The following is a 19,974-nucleotide window of genomic DNA, read 5'->3' on the forward strand; positions in this document are numbered from 1 at the left end:
ATACCAGTACCACAAGCCGGCATGTTTCATTGCCTTCTCAACTTTTTAGGCAATTTCTTCAGGGCTACAATTGTCTGCCACTGCATCAATGTTGAACACACCATTAATCGAGACTGTCGATAAAAACACAAAACATACATCATTTGTATTTACTGCGAGCCCGTGACACTACAACTCATAAAGCACATCACTGCACAGAAGTCCTCATATGCACCCTTACTGAGCACTGGTGTCTCCTACCAGCCATAAGGATTAGTGTAAAAAGTTGGCAAAACCCCTACTGTGAGCCGCCCTCTGCTCTTAGTCGATCTCTGTATCTAAAATAAGCAAAACATCGGATAGTGAAAGTTGAACCATCATGCCTAAAATTTAAACACAGGGAGTGTACCACCCAAAGGTCCAATTCCAGGCGGATTAGGAACTCCTTATGCCTCGGTGTCTACTCTCTAATGGCCCCCTTCTCCTTACCGACCAAGTTTGAATGAAGCGCGTTGTCTCCGCCCGTTCAAACATGCATCGTTACCCTCCATATTTATTTACTGCTCAACTCGCTCGAACTCACGTCAACGCGGCTCTAACTCTCGCGAGAGAGTCGACGCCATCATGGATTGGGCGAGGAACTGGGGGTTGTTGTGACAAATCACTCGGCTCGGCCTAGACTCTCAATAGAGAGTCGCCGCCATCTTCGAACGGGGAACGAATATGCAATTACTACTCCCCCTGTAATGTTTTAACACATTTGTCTGTTGGTGAACAGCGATTAACTATAATGGATAATTGCAGTTGTTAAAAAACCGGAGTGACACCACAACCACTGCGACACATCATGGATGTAAGGGGGGGGGACCCAGAAGGGGGATTGCATAATAGATCCCAAGCTATATTAGGGAAACTACTCGTACAAAAAAAATCCTGGACTCCATTCTCAAGGTTGCCAATAGTGTTTTTAAGTCTCTTTTTATCCTGCAACTAGAGGACAAGCAGGTGGAGTAAAAGAGCAAGAAAGGGCACAAGCTAGTATGTTCATAAACTGTCTCTCACCATGGTAGCCATCTTAAAATCGACATGATCGATGTAGTACACAGGGCCACCCTTTCATCTTTTGAAGCCACCCTCTTCTCTGCTGCTTTCAGCTTGGCTTTCATTGGGGCCTTTAGAGTAAGTGAATTAGTGGCCAGGTTTAAGAAAGATGGGTCTGGGATTGCCATAGGGAGACAGGATACCCTACTTTCAGGAGAATCCCTGAGAATTCATGTTACATGTTAACAGATCCAAAATGGACCAGGTCGGGTTGGGGAAGGTGACCTGGCTACATCCACTTGGGGATGATAGGTACTGCCCCGTTGGCTTGGTTTTGGAGTACTTAGTCCTGCACCCCACCATGGGTGGTTACTTGCTTATACATGCTGACCGCACACCCCTTACCAAGTTTCAGGTGGAACAAGTCATGAAGTCATGCTTGATATTGACAGGTAATACTGGGCCTGGTAAGCGCTTTTGCAGCCATTTCTTTAGGATAGGAGCGGCTACCTCAGCATTCAAGATTGGCCTGTCGCCAGAACGCATCAAGCGGGTGGGGCGGTAGGAGTCACAGCGTTTCAAGAGCTATATCCGCCCATGAATTCCAATAGGGGCAGGGTGAGCATTTGAGCATCAGAACCCTAGTAGTTATGTTCAATATGTTTGCAGTGTGTTTGTAGAGCATATTGTTTTCAGTTATGCTTAGTAATTTTGACAATTGTGTGTTCTGTTTTCAATAAAAGGTGTTGCAACTCTGCATTTCTTTATTTTGCCAGGGTCAAAGGTGTGGGTGATCGGCCATTCAGGCATCGCTAGGGTGGCTCAATGGGCAGAAAGCAGGATTTGGAAGCATGGGTTTTCCCTCACTGAGATAGTCTGGTTGGGTGCTGAAGAAGCTGCGGCACAAACTAGCAGGAGGCGGACCCACTCCCAACATTTTGGTCATCCACCTGGGAGGCAATGATCTGACGTTCATGGGTAGAAAGGCTCTGCTACATGCGATGAAAGCCACATTGAGTGAGATAAGTAATCCGATAGGCCCATGTGAGATATGGTGGTCCGAGATCACTACACGATTGGTCTGGCACGGAGCCATGTCAGGAGAGGCCATTGAAATTTCTCGCAGGAGAGTAAACAGCGTCATGCGCAAATTCACAGATCAGATGGGTTTTGGCTTTATCAAAGCATGGTCTCTTACATGCCAAGACCACTGGGTGTTTCGATGAGGAAGGAGTCCACATGTCTAAAGTGGGCATGGATCTGTTCCTTTTGGACCTGTGTGACGCCCTAGAGTCAGAATGGTGTAAGTGAGAAAGTTACCTGCCTTGGTGGGGGGCCCTGGGTGTGACGGGTGCCACACCCAGAGCTATGGCGGAGTTACAGGGCGATCCAGAGGTGGAATGGTACATAGAGGTACCCTCTTCAGGAGCACAAGAAGGGTGCAAATGCCAAACAACCCCAGTAGTAATTACGGCAGGACCCTGGAGGAACGACGGAGCCCCGCTAGTCCTTTCGGCGGTTGTAAACCTGAGCAACTAGGGGCTTGCCTGGACACTCTCTGGCCCTACAAGGGCGTGAGTTAAAGGGTGGACTGGTGGTCCACGGTATGTAAGGGCGGAGATTCCCCAATATGGTTAGCACCAATTGGTCTGGCCATGGTGCTGTTGGCTGATCAAGTAGGCAGGGCAGCTTACAGGAGTCACTGCTGCCAGCCCTTGGATCACCAATAAGTTGACTAACCATGTTGGCATATTTCTTGTATGAAATATACCTGCAGCACTGTTTTCTCCAACAATTACGGTGTCTTGTGTATTTATTATGAAATTGCTATGTTTTGTGGGTTGGGTGAGTTGCCGATATTGGCACTATGCTCATGTGTAATTACTGTGGCGAGGAAGACAAACGAGGAGGTAATGCCCGGGTTACTTACTGGTAATCTTCATTACTCCAAGTCCTGGTCTTCCTCGCCACAGTATAGTTTTCCTTCCCTCCTGACCCTTATTGGTGGCTTCATGTCTATGGCTTTGTTTGCAGGTCGGGCTATGGGGTTGTGTCCTTTTATGTGATTGGTGATGGACAATGGGGGGCCATGTTGGAGGGATAGGGAGACTAGTCGGCTAACTGAATTTTGCTTTGAGTTTCTATGGGAGCAGAATGCTCATGTGTAATTACTGTGGCGAGGAAAACCAGGACTCGGAGTAATGAAGATTATCATTAAGTAACCAGGGTATTTTCTGGGACAAGGGCGAGGGACATAGGGGTAATGCCCTGGTTGCTTATCAGTAATCTTCATTTCCCTTGGTCTATGTTGTTTTTGTCACAGTCATTAATTCCCACCCACACTCCCTCCTTTCAGTCCTTTAACAAACGGCAGGAGAAGCTACGAGTGTCAGTCCTCTTTATGGCACCCGTGTTGGGTGGGTGTGGCTAACATTCAAGGAGGAAGATAACGGGTAAGTAACCGGGGCATTACATGTGGTCAAGGTTGAAAAATAAAAACAACATACAGTCACAGGTCACCTGCTCCTCTACAGTTAGTTTTCTAAGAGAAAATATGTGCTCACGTGACTACGCTCTTTGCTACAAGCAACAAACCCTTATATTGGGCATAAATGCAGAGAGATTCTGAGAGAACCAGACGGCCGTAAAAGTAAGGATCCCAATTAAGAAAAGCCTGCTTGTCTATAGAAGCTATCGTGTGGACCCTTGACCTCTTCAACACCTTCGGGTGGCTTCCAAAGGCCAGCTGCCCCACGCATACCTGAATATCTGACGTATTTCTTCTTTTTTTTTTAGGGTACCTGCTCCTCCTCAGTACCAAGCAGCTGTTGCCATAGACGCCGTCCCTAATTAGAGCCCTCGGCTATACCAATGCCACTCATTGGCAGCCGGGGTGCATAGCAACAAAGAGAGCAACCAGATTGTTGTACTATGACCATGGACAGTGAAAAGGGACTGGAGCCTCCGAATTCTGGGCCGCTCGGCCGCCATGTTGGAATAACGGTAACCTGCCCGAAATATGCGAAATTGAGGGATAACTGCGAAACCCAAAGGCACCGTTTTATAAATACTTCGTAAAGTGATAAATTACATATACCCTTCTTCAAATGTACTTGGTTTGCATATAATTTATCATGTTTAACTCCTGGTACGAGTTAACGTGGAGCGGCCGGACCTTTCCAAGATGTCCGTGACTTTGTGTCTGCGTGAGGGGACAGAGGTTTAATTGTAGCGAACGAGTCTTCCACTGAAACAGTTCTGTCAGGTCTGTCTGTGCTGATTTTACATTTCAGGCTCAGCGGCGGAGGCCAGCCGCCCGCCACGCTTGCCATGTACACAACCAAGCAAGGGGTTCCGGTGTGTTCATTGAGGTAGAGTTTTACCTCATCGTGTCCCCTTCAAGCCGCGGTAGTACTCATGGCGGACTTAAAGGTGAAACAGGAGTCGCCAGACCAAGCAGCTATAGAGAACAGGTGATTAAGAAAGATCACTGCGTTTGGCAAAAAATACCGTTTTGTTGGCTCAGTCCTTGCATTTTGAGCATCTACCATAGACTTTTTTTTTTTTACCTCTTGTAGTTTGTATGGTTACATATTTGCATACATACTGTTCTGTAAGCATCAGGTTCGTGTTTTCACTTATCAACATTATATCTCATAAACTAACACAACAAATCGAGAAAGTCAGAAGTATGTTTTTTTCTCGAATCCACAGAATTACGGCTTAATCCGCTGTGTGGCATGTATCCACCCCCATGAATTGGCCCTGTTTCTGCAGCACAAAGCGCCACACGCAATATAGACATACGTATATTACAGATAAGCGTGCGCCACATTCTAATACAGGGCCCGCTCGTGGTGGCCCCTATATGGGCTCGTATTCGACAAAACTCAATATCACTTCACAAATCTGATAATGGGCGTCAACGCAGCACTTATAAGTTATTCCTCCTCTCACTATCGACCATACTTTGGGCCACTACTAGGGCTTTAAGTGGGCCGGGCCTCAGACTCTGCATTAATTTAAAACCGACAACTGAAACTGGGTACTTTCGGGCCTGTATTCATGTCCTTAGCTTTACATGGATAAACACTGATTGAGTTCTGAACAATGGGTGTAAAGAATGATAGGGTAATACATGTCGTTCTTGTTTATAATACACATGCTTTACTTGAATGCTTACTTTTTCAAAAACTTGTGACTGAATGTTTTTTTCAGGCAGCGTAGTACTCTTGTAAAGTGCTTAATTTGAAGTGCGTCCTAGCCAGGTATTTACAACAGGGCACAACTAAGGAGTAGCTGAAGGCAGTGCAAGTTTCTCTCAGTGCCTATCGGGTGCAAAAAAAGTGTTCAGAATATATGTTCATCCAATCCTTCTCTGAAGAGCGCACAGAGCAATGATCCTGTATGTAGTTGCAGTTGGGATTATATGTAAACGTGTGGGTATGGTGGCAATCTTTGTAAATTTTAATGTATATGTTTAAGCTGCACCCTTAATTATTCAAACCCGGCCACTTCAGAGACCCTTTCCACTGTTTTCATCCCACTGAAAGATTCGGCTCTTGCTGGCCTTTTAAGTAACTGTCATATCAAGTAGTCTAGTACCCACTTTTTAGGTCTCGGCTAGACAGCGTATCTGCTGTCTCTTCGAGACATGTTTACACACGGTGGGTTTGCAGGCCACCCATAGGTTATCATTGGTTTGCTTTTGCTTCGCATCTCATTTCCTTTGTTCCGGTATGTCAAGAGGTGCATGTATCATATCCTCTTCTTGTGTTTGACCCTCCCCTAGAGCATGGACCAAGTACTTGTGTACTTCCACTGTTTCCATTTTTGGAGTAAAGTTGCTTTAAGCTTCAATGTTCACACAGGTCATAATGCTGCATAAAAAAGTAAACAAAAGTCGCCAATCGTTTTCAAAGGTTTGTGCTAATAAAGTAAGAACATTGCTGGTAAGTGTACCACTTCAACTAACTTTGAAGTTCAAAGCACATGGAGGCTTCAAAATTATGCACACGCTGCTTTCTGCATTTCATTAGTGACACAAAGTGCAGTAAGCTTTTCTTGCGGTACTCCATGCAATGTGGAACTCTCGTAATGTGTGCAAAGCAACTTCTAGGCAATAGAACGGAAAACTGTAAAACAATATTTACGCATCTGTGTCCAATAATTATCTTAGAAGCATACACACACTCAAGCTTACATTCTGAGTGGCACCCTGCACCCTCCCAAACCTAAACAAGAATTTGCAAAGCCAATCGGTCTCGGCAATTCGAGAACTATTGGCTTTGTCAATGTCTTTCAGCCATGTTGTTTAGCAGCATCATAGCGCTTCTTTACCTGACTTTTTTCAGCCATATTGAATGGCAGCCATCTAGGAGGGTCCCTCCTAGATCCTGTTTTTTGGGCTCAGAATGCACTAATTTAGAGCAACCCCAAACCGCGTTGAAAATGTCTGCATTTAGCGACAAGGCCTAGACTCCCCTCCATAGATTTCACCTACTTTCATAGGGGGGAGATATGTTTGACACAGAAAGTTACATTTTACTATTTCAGTCTAGTGTTACTTTTTGGGTGTACGCCGAGTCTTTCCCTATCCTGTATCCTGTATCTGTTGCCTGGTGTAGGCGCCGGGAAACCCTTTTTGGGTAGCTGTTTGCGCCATATAAGTTCAAAAAATAAATAAATAAATAAATTAAACTCTCCCTCCCATACATCTGAATTATATTTATCTATTTATTTAACAGTTTTGCATAACGCTAATCTGCTGCATTGATCAACCCTTTTTTCACAATGTGCAAGGGTCTGTTCATGCTAAAGGGTTTCTAGTGCACCATATTTCCACTCCTTGGCTTATTTCTTAGAATTTTTATTTTTGCCAATTTATCACTCCTGTTATTTCAACGGACGCAACCAATAATTGCAAGTACCTGGACACATTGTCAGATGAAAAATAGAAGTGACAACATGGTGCCCTGTCAACAGGTAGCTGAGTGATAACTAGCTATAGAAGCACCCATAAGTTGCTTACTGCCTTTGGGGAGCGAAGCCAGATCCAACATGTGTCGCGAGCTGTCCCCCATTATAGTCCCTACAGTGGACTACCTACCGAAATAGAGCCAAGCAGTCTCTTTACGCATTCTGGCTCCCTTGCTACACGGTAGGTGTAGAGAGAGATTCTGTTGTCGTTACCTCAAGTCCGCATGTAGCCTGTGAAGAGCAGGTTTTTCTTGATCCAAAAAGCCAGGGTCTTGAGGGACAACATAAAAAGTGTAGGGAGAGCGAGCAGCATGGGACAATACCCCATTCATCCACACCAAGCTGTGGGTGGTATATACAGCAATGCCACTCAGGATGGGCAGAGATGTTTGTCAAAAGCCTGGCTTCTGGGGATTGAAATAAAGCTCTACTTCATGATTATTTGCTTTCTGAGTGTTCATGTATAGAAGCCAGCAAGGGTTCGTCCACATTCTCAGCCCTATCCAGGCAGATGTGCACCCTGTACAGTTTCAACATTGCAGTATTCAAGTCATAAAGCCAGATTGATCCAAGTGCATTAGAGAAACAATCAACACTAGTAGCATGTTAGCCAGGACTTTGGTCTCAATATTCAACAGAGGAATTAAGCAGTAGATGACGCATTGGTTCTGAGGTATCCCTTCCCTATATATCCGCTTTATTGTGGCATTTCTCAGCTCTTCTGTCAATGTCTTCACCTTTTAGCTCCCTCAGATATTTTCAGCTGCCATGTCCCACCTGAATCAGCAGTTTCTTGACTACTGAAACAGGGATGTCCTTGGAACCAGGCATATTTCCTGACTTCTTTGGAACAATCAATAGTTTGGGGAACCCAATGTACCCTTGGAGGCTTGGGCAATAATTTAAATGGTAAAAGGAGCCTTCAAGGGATTTGATTCACAACAATCTTTTGTTATTCAAAGATAAATCAAGGAGTTAGTCCTAACGGAACAAACACCAAAGTGTCATTAGACATCAAGCTTAAAGATATATCATAACATAGAACACACGGGAGAACCTAGTAGTTTTGAAAAATATATCTTTTTTATGTATTTTGATTGCAAATGGAGTACAAATAAATAAAATCATTCAGCACAAAATCAAGTAAAGAAGCTAAATCAAATTGGCCTAACAGTACTTGACTAAACAACTATTCCTAGTAAATCATAAGCAACAAAATCTCTTGATGAGAATACGTATTGCTCCAGAATTTATTTTGTTTTCTTAGGAATAGAAGATGAGGTTGACGTTTCGGTCTGTTCGGCTGTAGTCCATCAGACCATATTCAGGACGAACACAATTATGGCTGAGAAGAAAGACTCTTATTCAAGGTAGCGAACAAATACCTAGCACCATGCACTGGATACAAGGTTGATGCTGCAGATGAAATCCTGTCTGCAATTTAGGAAAATTATTTTCCTGTATTTGGTTATTGTGCCAAAGTCTGTGTGGATACAGATGGCTGTAGCTTGCTGTATTTATATATACAATCTTGGTCGAATAGCAGCGTTCCCACTTGGATCAAAACAGCGAGTGTTTTGCTCCAAGCAGGAACGCTGGCACCAAAACCAAATACAGGAAATTAATTTTCCTGAAGATGGTCTGATGGACTACAGCCGAACAGACCGAAACGTCAACCTCATCTTTTATTCCTAAGAAAGTTTTTTTTTTTTTATTCTGGAGCAATATGTATTCTCATCAAGAGATTTTGTTGCTTATGACTTACTAGGAATAGTTGTTTAGTCAAGTACTGTTAGGCCAATGAGATTTAGCTTCTTTACTTGATTTTGTGCTGAATGATTTTATTTATTTGTACTCCATTTTCAATCAAAATATATAAAACAAGATATATTTTTCAAAAGTACTAGGTTCTCCCGTGTGTTCTATGTTATGATATATCTTTAAGCTTGATGTCTAATGACACTTTGGTGTTTGTTCCGTTAGGACTAACTCCTTGATTTATCTTTGAATAACAAAAGATTCTTAGGAACAATGGCATCTGAGATCTCGTTGATCGTGATGTCCCTTTTAAGCCTAAGCCTGATAGTCTGAACTCATTAAGAAACTCTACCATTCCAGTTCCATTGAGGCAGCTATAGAGAGGCTTATAGTGTTATCTACAAATGCTTGCTTAACATTGTAAACTGGAGGTTTCTGTCCCATTGGTGTTAGTTCCTCACTGTGATAATGTGTCTTGACACCATGTCATAATATCTAGTGAGCTGTCCCATACCAAGCCTATCAGATGTATCTGTCAGACCTTATTTTTTTGTAGGTTTTTCTCAAAGTTCCTAACCTAAAGTAGTACCTGATTTTTGTCTGTCACTCCAAACAGTATATGTCCCCAGTGGGCAGTTTTTAATGCTTTCCAAAGGGTAACAATAGTGTGAACAGAACCCTTATTCTACTGTAAGTAATCAGACTTGATGATGTGTAAGTGGCCCACCATTTCCCAGGCATTTAACCTGCATATTTCATTAGCCCTCCGCTTCTCCTTCCCATCACTCATGACCAATGGTGAAGGATTAGAGAAGCCTATGGCCATTCATCAATGATTATAGTGTTTTCCATGGTGGGTGCCAGGAAGTAACCGAGCAGAGAAAGAGTTGTGCAGTCTGGAGAAGTACAAGTATAGGCTGTCTCATTTGTGTTTTGTTTTCCAGATGTCACTTAGGACAGATTCCCGAGTTAACTGTGCTAATACACAGGGCCTGGGTTCAACCCCTCCCCCCTCGACCCTACCAGTCTCTTTGCTCATGATGATATTAAAGTTGCTTCTAGGATGGTGGATTTTGTCAAAGGTCTCCAGTTGCAGTGGGCCCACATTTTCTTGACCTCACACTTTAGTTTGCATGATGCATAAATACATATGATGTTAATTCCCCTTCTTCCTTATTGCCTGCTAGCTGTAGTATAACACCCCTATAAGTCTTCCTTTCAAAAAGACAAAATAGGTACACCTTTCATGGTCAATATCACCACGTCTCGCAACCTCTGTAGGATCAGGAGTGACCCAGCAATTTGTGGTTCTCGGAGCCCACAAATGCAGTCATTGCTAACCAGTTTGGCCTTCGGAAGAGGTACAGTGTTTGACCTGTGCTTTATGGTTGCCTCATAGTCATCAAAGAATGTAGCTTAACCATAAACAAGCATTTGCAATGCAATTGGTCTTGCATTTGCCAAACTTTGAGCTATTGGCATTGTAAATGGCGATGCCTTTTACTTGCGTGTTTTGAAAACCGGCAAATGGTGGGTAAACTCGCACTTTTTGCTTATAGTCTTTTCTAACAAGAAACAAGCTGGCAGTAACTGTGCCCGTTTTACTGCAAATCTTGCTTCTTGTAAGCAAGGACTATGTGAAATGTACAATGCCAATAACTCAAACTCCCATAAATGCGAGACCTATTGCATTGCAAATGCTTATTTTCTTTGCATTTCTCCAACTGTTATTCTTTGCTGAGCTTACACGTAATGTACCTAACTATAGGTTTCCTTTGTTTTTACTCTCACACTGACTATTTCGTTGGAAGAACCACAGAGTTAAAAAACGAAAGTATCAAGCCGAACATTAAACAGAATATACATGTAAAAAAAGGTACCTCCATTTAGATATCCTTTTGGGAGCAGTGTACAGTTTGTTTTAATTAAAAAAAAAAGACTCCATGTCCATATATTTTGCAATACCAATTACCTTCACATAAAACGTCTTGCATGATAAAGCGCTGCACATAGATTATTATCTCCGATATGTATAATTTAGTATGGTTTAAATGCGGTGGACGCGGTCAGTGGTACCCATAACGGTAATTCATCCGACAATTCCATAACCCCAGAACACGACAATGATATTCCAGTTGTCTTGTCTGTGAAAGGAGATCGTACCTTTCAATTCTGCTTTGCTGAATTACCCGACCTTTATCCCAAAAACAGGGACATATATTTCAAATGCAGAAGAGCGTCGGGGCTCCAGAACAGTCCACCGAGACCCGGGACTGTCCGTCCGGGGAAATCTGGGACATCTGTTCACACCAAGTATTTCTAATATACAGTAGACATGAAGGTAGGGCTATTGGTAGGTCCTAGTTTTCTTAAAGGTTAAAATCAGGGCCATTGTAATTTTATGTATACGTTTTACGTCAAGATCCACTTTTCTTGTTTTGCCGAATGGTGGGAAACTTGCCCGAAAATAGTTAAAATGAATTTATCACAGCTGAGAGAGGACGTGGTCATGTGGCATGGAGGGTGGAGAGACCTGATAAGTTTTGGTTTCTTTTTGTCATTCTTGCCTTTTTTACGGGCGTTAGCAGGCAGACAAGGGAGTGGTCTGTCGGAAAAGGTACTTTTCAAATAAGAGAAGATATATTTATTTTATGCCTGTGTTACGGTGAGCGCATACAATGAATTTCAAGTGACAGGTATTTTGTTTTTAGTTTTGAAAGTCTCCATATTTTTAAATTTACACCTAGCACTTCCGCATGCTCGAGGCCTGTGCCCTAAAGATACGTCTCAGATCCAAGTTCTTGCTCTTGTGCGGCTCATAACGCTACTTTGTGTGTTTATTGGCTTTGTTCGTAGAATCACTGGCATGGGAAATTACGTAGTCTGTTTTGCACCCAGATCTCTCCAGAAAGAGATTTAACCACTGTGGTGTCTTACAAGGTGCGGAAACCGCACTGGGTTCCATACTTTTATGATAACTAGAGTTCTCAAGACAAGGTGGTGAATATTTTGTATTCTTTCGGGAAGAGCAGTGATTGTGCTCATTTCGGAGGGTGGGGGCAATGTGGCAAAATATCTCTAATGCGTCATACTCAAGATGGAGCTCATGGGGGTGGTTACCGATCCTTCATTGTGAGGGCTTTTTATATTCCTGTGTACATATGCTCGCGTTGGCCACTCCCAGGGACAGAAAAGCCAATAAAAACAAAACTAGCCGGGACGCGTCCGCCTGATCTATACCTTTTCATCGTTTAAAAGTAACCCTTCCTTTGCTTTGAATATTTTTGCGAATTTTGAATATTATTTACAAAGTTAATGGTCACACTACGAGTCCCGGCAGTGTTATGGTGTCAGTATTTGTGTTTGTGATGTGCATTGCTGCTGAGGCCCTATAGTTCTCTGCCTGTCTCGTTCTTGCAGCCCAGCGCAGGGTTGTAAAAACAAGCCCGCAAGCAAAAGAGACGCCGTGCGGTGTGCGCGCACATGAACTGAAAGCTAAGAGGAGACGTCATGCTCGTGCACATCGGTTGTCCGTGCGCGCACATGGTTGTCTCCCTTCGCTAGCAAAAGCCACAGCAATAGGCTCGCCAAGGCGAAGCAGTGCATGCGCTGCGTTCGCTAGGTGAGACCTAAAAATGGCAATATTCACTGTAGGTTCATTAAAGCCCGCACACCAGGAGCTAGCAAGTCTGTCAATAGCTCATGCTGGAGACGAATACCAAGTGTAGCAAAGCAAGAAATAACGTGAGGCAACAGTACAAAATTGCAGTTTTGACATCAGTCAGCCAAGTATCATAACCTAATAGAGGCCAATTTGACGTTCATGTGTGTGATTCTGTAGAAGCCTGAGTATTTCAGACTTGTTCAGGTCCTTACTGCCTGGATTTGTTTCTGATGCACTTCTCCATTGAGCTTCACATGTCCCCCTTTTTAAGGCAGAGGAGGACGTCGGTGGACCTTTTCAGTTATATCTTCCAGTGGGCTCACCATTGTGACCACAAACAACATATTTCCCTGTTTCAGAACAATGTTTCGAGGCCAGTGTTGCACATTTGTTGCTTAGACACAAAAAGTCAAGTACTCGCTCTCAAAAAGCGAAGGACACGTTCACATCTCAGTTTCAGTATCAATCACTGGTGCTGTCTGCAAAGAAAAATAGTCCTACGTTGATGCTACAGAGCTCTGAGTAATGCTTTCAATTCCTTAAATTTGGACAGTTCACAGTTCATAGTTCATCTTGTACTAAATGACACCGCTGCTTCTTTGGTGACCAATCTAGTTATATGTATGAGTCTGCAAATTTGGACTTTGTAAAAGCTCTTTATTTATTTAGAACTTTGCCAAATTCACACAGTTGCGTAGGTATTTTTTTTTAAATAGGTGATATTCCTGCAAAGGAAGGTTTTATAAGGTAGAAAAACCAAAATCTATTTTTACTAGGAGTTTCTCCTCAATTTTTAAAAGCGTTTTGCAGGAGATTGTATGTATTTTTTCACTGGTGCCCCTTTGTCCATATTGGTGTCTCTCTGCCCAAGCTCCCTGTAGTTGTGGTATAGTCTCTGTTCCATGTCCAAAAACGTACCTACGGGATGTCACCTACTCAAAACTTCTACAATGGGATTATAATTTCAAACACACTAGAACTAGTTTGCCATTTGTAAATTAGATTGATTTACAATCCTACAAGCTTTCAGTTTTTTTTTCTACTACCACAAATAGTAAATCCAATGTTTGTAGGTATCAAGGTGTCCTTTTTTCACTGTACAATGCTGTGACCTTTTTTTTCCGTTTCAGGGTCATAGAATTATGCCAGCAGTTCCCCCACGGTATCACAGACCAGGTTATTCAGAATGAAATGCCTCATATCGAACCCCAGCAGAGAGCTATGGCCATCAATAGACTACTCTCAATGGTAAATTGTTCTTCACTTTTACATTATACACTCTTTTATTGTATTTATCCACAGTCTTTTATTTGTAATGAATGACGTACTCCAGTACTGCAGCAAACCCTATAGCAAGAAGCCATGATACAATTCATTTTGGAACACTTAGTGTACCCTAATAAAATTGTCTTTTGTTATGAGAAATGGTGTTAATGCTGAGTTGGAAAGTGAAATATTTTAGATATTTGTCTGCAGATTAATAATTTTGCAAAGTATTGGCCAAATATCGCAGCTGCCTATTTGCACAGTAATCAATGTTTTATAAGTCAGAGCTGTCCTTTGGAAACTGAAAAAAGATCGGACTACCCCCTCCCTTAGTCAACATTTCTTTTTGTCTAGTCGTTATGGATAAATAGACTTCTACCACAAGCCTGGTAACAAGTAACCGTATTGACTAAATCAGTCTGGGAGGGTGTGAATGCTTTTCTACCTGGATTGTTCGATCAAGGTGAAGAGGTTGTACAAGTATAATTAAGTTGTGAGAGGTGACTGTGAATTCAGAAAGGACAATGGTTCAGTTACAGTCTTCCTCAGGGTATCAGTAGCCTGAAGCCCTGTACATTTGATTGGATTCAATCATCAGCCTAACTGAGTTGGACTGTACAAGGATAAGTCCCACCATATTCCATGCAGAATCACACCGCCTGTGTAGTGTCCTACTCCCTTATGCTTACGCGTGTGGTTCAAACTTCAGGCGTTGCCCAATGTTTTGTCTGTGGACTTTTCAAGTGTTTACTGTTCTCCGTTCGTTTATTTTACAAACTAGGAGTTCTTTTGCTAAATAGTTCTTACACTGTATTGTACAATTAGGGTAAAATACAAATTCAACAAGATATATTTTTCGTACAGTACATGCTGGAAGAGCCATGCAAACGTGGCTTGATTTCAGTGATTATGGATGCCGGAGACTAAAAACCACCAAGCCTGTTTTATGTGGCTTACAGGCTGCTATAGTGGGTGGGATTTGGGGAAGAAGAAAGTATTGGAAGCGATTCTTGTCCTCCTCACTATTTTACCTGAATGCCCATAGTTTAAAGGCACATTTGCTGGTTTTGACTTGGGCACTGAATTTTTTGGGTCCTCCGTGAATCTAGGAGCACTTCATTCATTTGGAAAATATCCGAGTTTTAGTAGTAATCACACGAAGATGGATGCTCGAGGCCAATTAAGCTGATGCCGTGCTTCTTGTAAATTGTCTGCATATCAACCACCCCTGAATTTTCTTTCTCTGTAAAAGGATGAGCCGAGTAAGGAACAAGCATTACAAAGTCATTAGAACTGGCTTGCATTTTCAATTATGAGTTCACCTGTTGGCTTTGCCAAAGCTAAGAGGGGCCCTGAATTTGTATTGCAGTGGACACTGAGTGGCAGGAGCAGGGAAGCTGCTGGGTACTGAAACTTATCAGCAACCCAGCAGTCGGAGGTGTTTGCTAGGGGCTACTGGAAATCATAGAGTCTCACTGATGTCCTAGCAATTCTTGTGTTTGGTCGTAAAGGCAGCCAGTGTATCTTGCAGTGAAAACAAATAACAATAAAACAATGTTGGGCTTTCAAACAAGGCGCGCAAATGTGATACAAAAGATCCCCAAGGGGCTAATAAGTGTGAAAAAGGGGCCCATCCTAATCCCATTAGTACCACATCGTCCTCAGAAGCTCCAACCCAAAGGGAAAGGGTATATAGCTCAAACGAGACAGACCTTGTACCGAATACAGATATACTAAAATTGCCCCCTGCTACGTGTCCATATGTTCTGGTTTTAGCAGGTGTACCAGTATTAAAAAGGGACCAAAAAGAAACGTGGCAAAACCTAAAGAATAAGGTGGTAGGTTGGTTGACCAAACATCAAAAATGTACGGGGAACAAAGCCAATGACATTTTGATGGTACGAAGGGTAGGGTGGGTGGGAAGTGGGGAGAAAAACATACAGGGAGATTGTATTGTGGTTAACTTTAGACATCCCCATGTAATACGCTCCCTCTTGCAAGCCCATGAAGCAAACTCAATGTGGGAAACAAACATATGTGCACTGCCACTGGGATACTTTTATAAACATCTGGAACATGGTAGGAACAAAGCAGTAAGCAAGTCTCACGCCCCAGAAATATATAATAGATTCCAAGAACTGTCCCAACTCGAGGAAGTAGATTGACTACACGGGTCAGGCGTACCCTTAGACTATGGGAGGCAGCGGGCAGTGCTGGATATAGCTCCACTAGGGACAACTGATGATGTAAGTTTAGAGGACATAAGTAGTTGTGTAAATAACCCCAATCCATTAATACTAAATGGTAGTACTCAACTAGCTTATGGCGATACCATGAGAGTTTCAAATAATAAAGAGTGGGTAAATTTGAAAATTATCTCATGGAATATAGCGGGTCTACGCAGGAACATTATTGATCCAGAGTGGAATAGTTTTATTAATACAAGTGATATATGCGCGTTGCAGGAAACTTGGTTGACTAAGACCATATATAGAGTGGGTTATAAAAGCTTTTTTTTACCTGCTGTACCGTCAGTAAGAGGTAGACACTCTGGTGGCCTAGTAATATGGGTGAAAGTCAATTTAAGTATTAGTATAAAACAAATAGTGACTGATTCACCGGATATCCCAGGTATCAATACAACAACTAGGACAAATAGGATAATGCACATTTACAATGTCTATAATAGACCTGGGTCAGGGTCAAAGGAGTCTAAAACAATCGGGCAGCTGGATAGCATTCTAAATACAGTAGAACATGGTGTAGGAATAGTAATTTGTGGAGACCTCAATTGTAACTTTGGACCCATTAGCGGACTGGATAAGATTTTAGACGATGAAGACATGGTAAATAAAATTCCAGCCTTAACAAGTGCGAAACTGGTCCCATGTTCCGCTTTAGCCCTGCAAATACTTAGATTTACCGTGACTCATGGTCTCAGGGCATGTAACGGGCGTTTTCCTGCAGATACGGAAAAACACCCCACATTTTGTAGAGGCCTTACCCAAACCAAAATAGATTATATAATGCTATCCTATGGCCATTCGCTGTTGATTTTGCAATCGATGTTAGGATGGAGAGTGATCATCGCCCACTCTGTCTTGCCCTTGAAGGAGGGTTGATGAATAGTTCATTGAATAATGCGAACAGTCAACCCTATAAAATGGATAACGTCATAGTGAGCAACAATCGTCGCTCAGTTAAATGGGCGCACATTTTGGAGCATGGGAAGAAGTTGGCACTAGTCTATGACACTCTGGTGGATATTGTTGGCCCGCATGTTTTGGAAAATGAGTATATGGGCAAATTTATGGAATTACACGCCAGCTATTCTAAGGCAATTGTCCCACTGATTACAAGAACTGTCAATAAAGGGAAAGACAGAGGTGATGAGGAATCTGGGGGTGATAGATATTTGGCGCCCGAGACACCTGACCCTGAAACTATACACATGTTTCTCCCCCACTCACAACACACATAGCAGGCTAGACAGGGTTTTGGTCGCCAATATAGACGCTTCCATCTCACTGGCGATCACTCATCAGGCTCGCTTTTTGTCTGACCACTCCCCGGTGGCGTGCATAGTGGCTCGGGAGGGGCGACCCTCCCGCCCTCGAACCTGGAGGATGCCGGGCGACCTTTTTCAGGACCCGATAGCGGGAGACCATGTGCAAAATGCACTCCACAGCTACTTGGAGTTGAACTGGCGGGAGGGGTCCCTTACCTATTCCACCAAGTGGGATGCCCTGAAGGCGGTCATAAGGGGTGAGTGTATGGGCCTCACCTATGGGGTCAGGAGGCAGCTTCTCCGAGACCTACGGGAAGCTGAGGGTAATTTATTGCAGCAGCAAACGTTGCCAGACCCGGATGAGGCACAGCAGGCGACGGAACGGGCGGCCCGAGCCTGTGTTCATGACATCTTAGATCGGCTCGATAAATACACATTAGGCCAATTCAGGCAGCGGCTCCATAGAGCGGGTGATCAGGCGGGTCGGATGTTGGCCTGGATTATGCGGCGGGAATTCGCCCCGGAGAGGATAGTTGCACTTCGGGACGCTACCGGGCGTGTGGTGCACTCTGAGGAGGCCATCCTCCGGGTCCTCCAGTGACACCTGCAGACGGTGTATGCGGCCGACCCTGCAATCACCGAAAACTCATACCTGCCGTATTTGCAAGATTTACCCTTGTAGACCCTGTCGGGGATGCAGTGGAGGAATTGGATGCAGTGTTGACGTTGGGGGAGGTGCGAGTTGCGAGGGCCAAATCCCCGGGGAGCGATGGTTTTCCGCCGGAATTTTACCTGGCATTCAGTGATACCATTGCCCCTAGCCTGTTGCATGAGGTTTTTGAGAGTTGTGCCCTGCCGCCTAGTATGAACTAGGGCGCGAGATCTGCATGATTTTGAAGCCGGGTGGAGACAAATGTGACCCGGCGGCGTACAGACCCATCACTATGATTAACACTGACGTCAAGATTTTGACGAAACTTTTGGCGGCCCGGTTGGCGCCGCATATGGTAAACTTGGTACACTCGGACCAGTGTGGGTTTATCCCGGGACGCAATACTGCCATGAATTTGAGGCGGTTGAACCACATTCTTCATGAAGTCCGCGATCGGGAGGAGCACTTGGTTATAGTGTCTATTGATATAGCCAAAGCGTTCGATACTGTTGACTGGGGGTACCTCCTGGAGGTCCTCCACGTTGTGGGTCCCAATTTTTGTCGTTGGGTCCGCCTATTGTATGCGGCCCCCTGTGCCAGAGTGAGGTTGGGCGCAGGGCGCTCGGAGGAGTGGCGTTGGGGCGAGGGACGCGGCAGGGGTGTCCCCTCTTGCCGCTCCTTTTTGGCGGTCCGTGTCCGCGCGGAGATGGCGCAATGGGGTATCCCAGTGGGGGACACATGTAATGTGGTCTCCCTGTACGCGGATGATGCCCTCTTCTATCTGAGGACGCCGGGTACTTCGTTGCCCATATTGTTGCACCACCTCGACCGCTTCGGGGAAGCCTCGGGACTGAGAATCAATCGCAGTAAGTCCTTGATCTTTCCCCTGGTGGGATACGGGGGGGGGGTGGGGGACTGGTCTCGGACCTTGGACTGCGCTGGGAACGGGAGGCCTTCCGGTATCTTGGCATTCAGGTGGCCCTGTCAGATTCACAGGTGTTGGCGCGGAACGTCGATCAGATCCTCACGTCTCTACAGAGCTCGGTAACCTTTTGGAATACCTTGCCGCTCTCCCTCATGGGGCGGCTCGCTGTCGCGAAGATGGTGATGCTTCCCAGGACGCTCTATGTCCTACAGAATTCGCTCTGTCCCATTCCCCCGCGAATCTTTCGCACGCTCAATACGCTGCTAATGTCATTGCTTTGGGCGGGACGTCGTAGCCGGGTTGCGCTACACACTTTGGTTCGGAGCTGGGAGGAAGGTGGTCTGGAAGCTCTGAGGTTTGATTTATATTATTACGCAGCGCAACTGCCCCCGGCAGCGAGGTGGTTCGCAGACGCGGACGGGTGGGAGATGCAACTCTTTGCTGGGAGGGCAACCAAACGTATGCTACAGGTGGCATTGATGAAGGGGAGGGGAGCGGATGCGACCCTACAGTATGTGGTGCGCCACACAGCTGGAATCTGGCAGAGGGTTGTGGAACGGGTGATGAGACGGGCCCACTTTCATAGGGAGTTACCGGTATGGATCATGGCGCCCATATTAGCCATGGAGGAGCACATGTCTTTTAGGGACTGGAGGTCTGGCAGCTGCACGACTTTGGCTGACCTCTACCCAGGTGATTTGTTTGTCTTGTACGAAGAGGCTGTGGAGGCCTTTGGCCTGGGAGGGGGACAGTACCTACACTACCGTGGCATTCAGGAGGTGGTGAGGGAGACTTGGGCCCCAATTCCCTGAGGCGCCACAGACTTCTTGTACATTGAACATCATTCTCTCCTGTGGTAGGGGACGTAGGTTGATTTCCTTGCTTTATACTGCCATGCGTCAAGACTCCGTTCCGCCGGTCCAGCCCGCTTGGAGCGCTTGGGAGACAGATCTGGAGGCGGCCCTGAAAGCATGTCAGCGCAGGCGTTTAGGGAGCCTCACACGTAAAGTATCATGCAATGCAAGGTTCAAGCTCACACACTTTAATTTTATGCATCGCACCTACCTGACCCCGGTTTCGTTGCAGCGCATTTCACCTGATAGGGGGGACACCTGTCCCAGATGTTGGGCGGAAGGGGCGGGGTTCTTGCACTTGGCCTGGGATTGCATCTCAGTGAGGAGTTTCTGGGCGGATGTGGTGGG

At 44.7% G+C, this 19,974-nt stretch overlaps 2 protein-coding genes across 2 annotated transcripts in view; one reads left to right on the plus strand and one right to left on the minus strand.

Moving 5' to 3' along the window:
* The window catches only part of DZANK1 (double zinc ribbon and ankyrin repeat domains 1), an 846,943-nt gene extending 842,979 nt beyond the window's left edge, over positions 1–3,964 (minus strand). Inside the window, exon 1 of the mRNA XM_078648955.1 lies at positions 3,782–3,964. The gene's annotated coding sequence lies outside the window, so the exon portion shown is untranslated. The remainder of the gene's footprint in view (positions 1–3,781) is intronic.
* Positions 3,965–4,248: 284 nt separating this feature from the next.
* POLR3F (RNA polymerase III subunit F) overlaps positions 4,249–19,974 on the plus strand; it is a 167,569-nt gene continuing 151,843 nt past the window's right edge. Inside the window, exons 1-2 of the mRNA XM_078648956.1 lie at positions 4,249–4,493; positions 13,552–13,669. Of these exons, the coding sequence (XP_078505082.1) occupies positions 4,438–4,493; positions 13,552–13,669 (174 nt within the window). The 5' untranslated portion in view covers positions 4,249–4,437. The remainder of the gene's footprint in view (positions 4,494–13,551; positions 13,670–19,974) is intronic.

The sequence above is a fragment of the Lissotriton helveticus genome, chromosome 6, assembly GCF_964261635.1.
Source record: "Lissotriton helveticus chromosome 6, aLisHel1.1, whole genome shotgun sequence".
In the NCBI taxonomy this organism is placed as follows: Eukaryota; Metazoa; Chordata; class Amphibia; order Caudata; family Salamandridae; genus Lissotriton; species Lissotriton helveticus.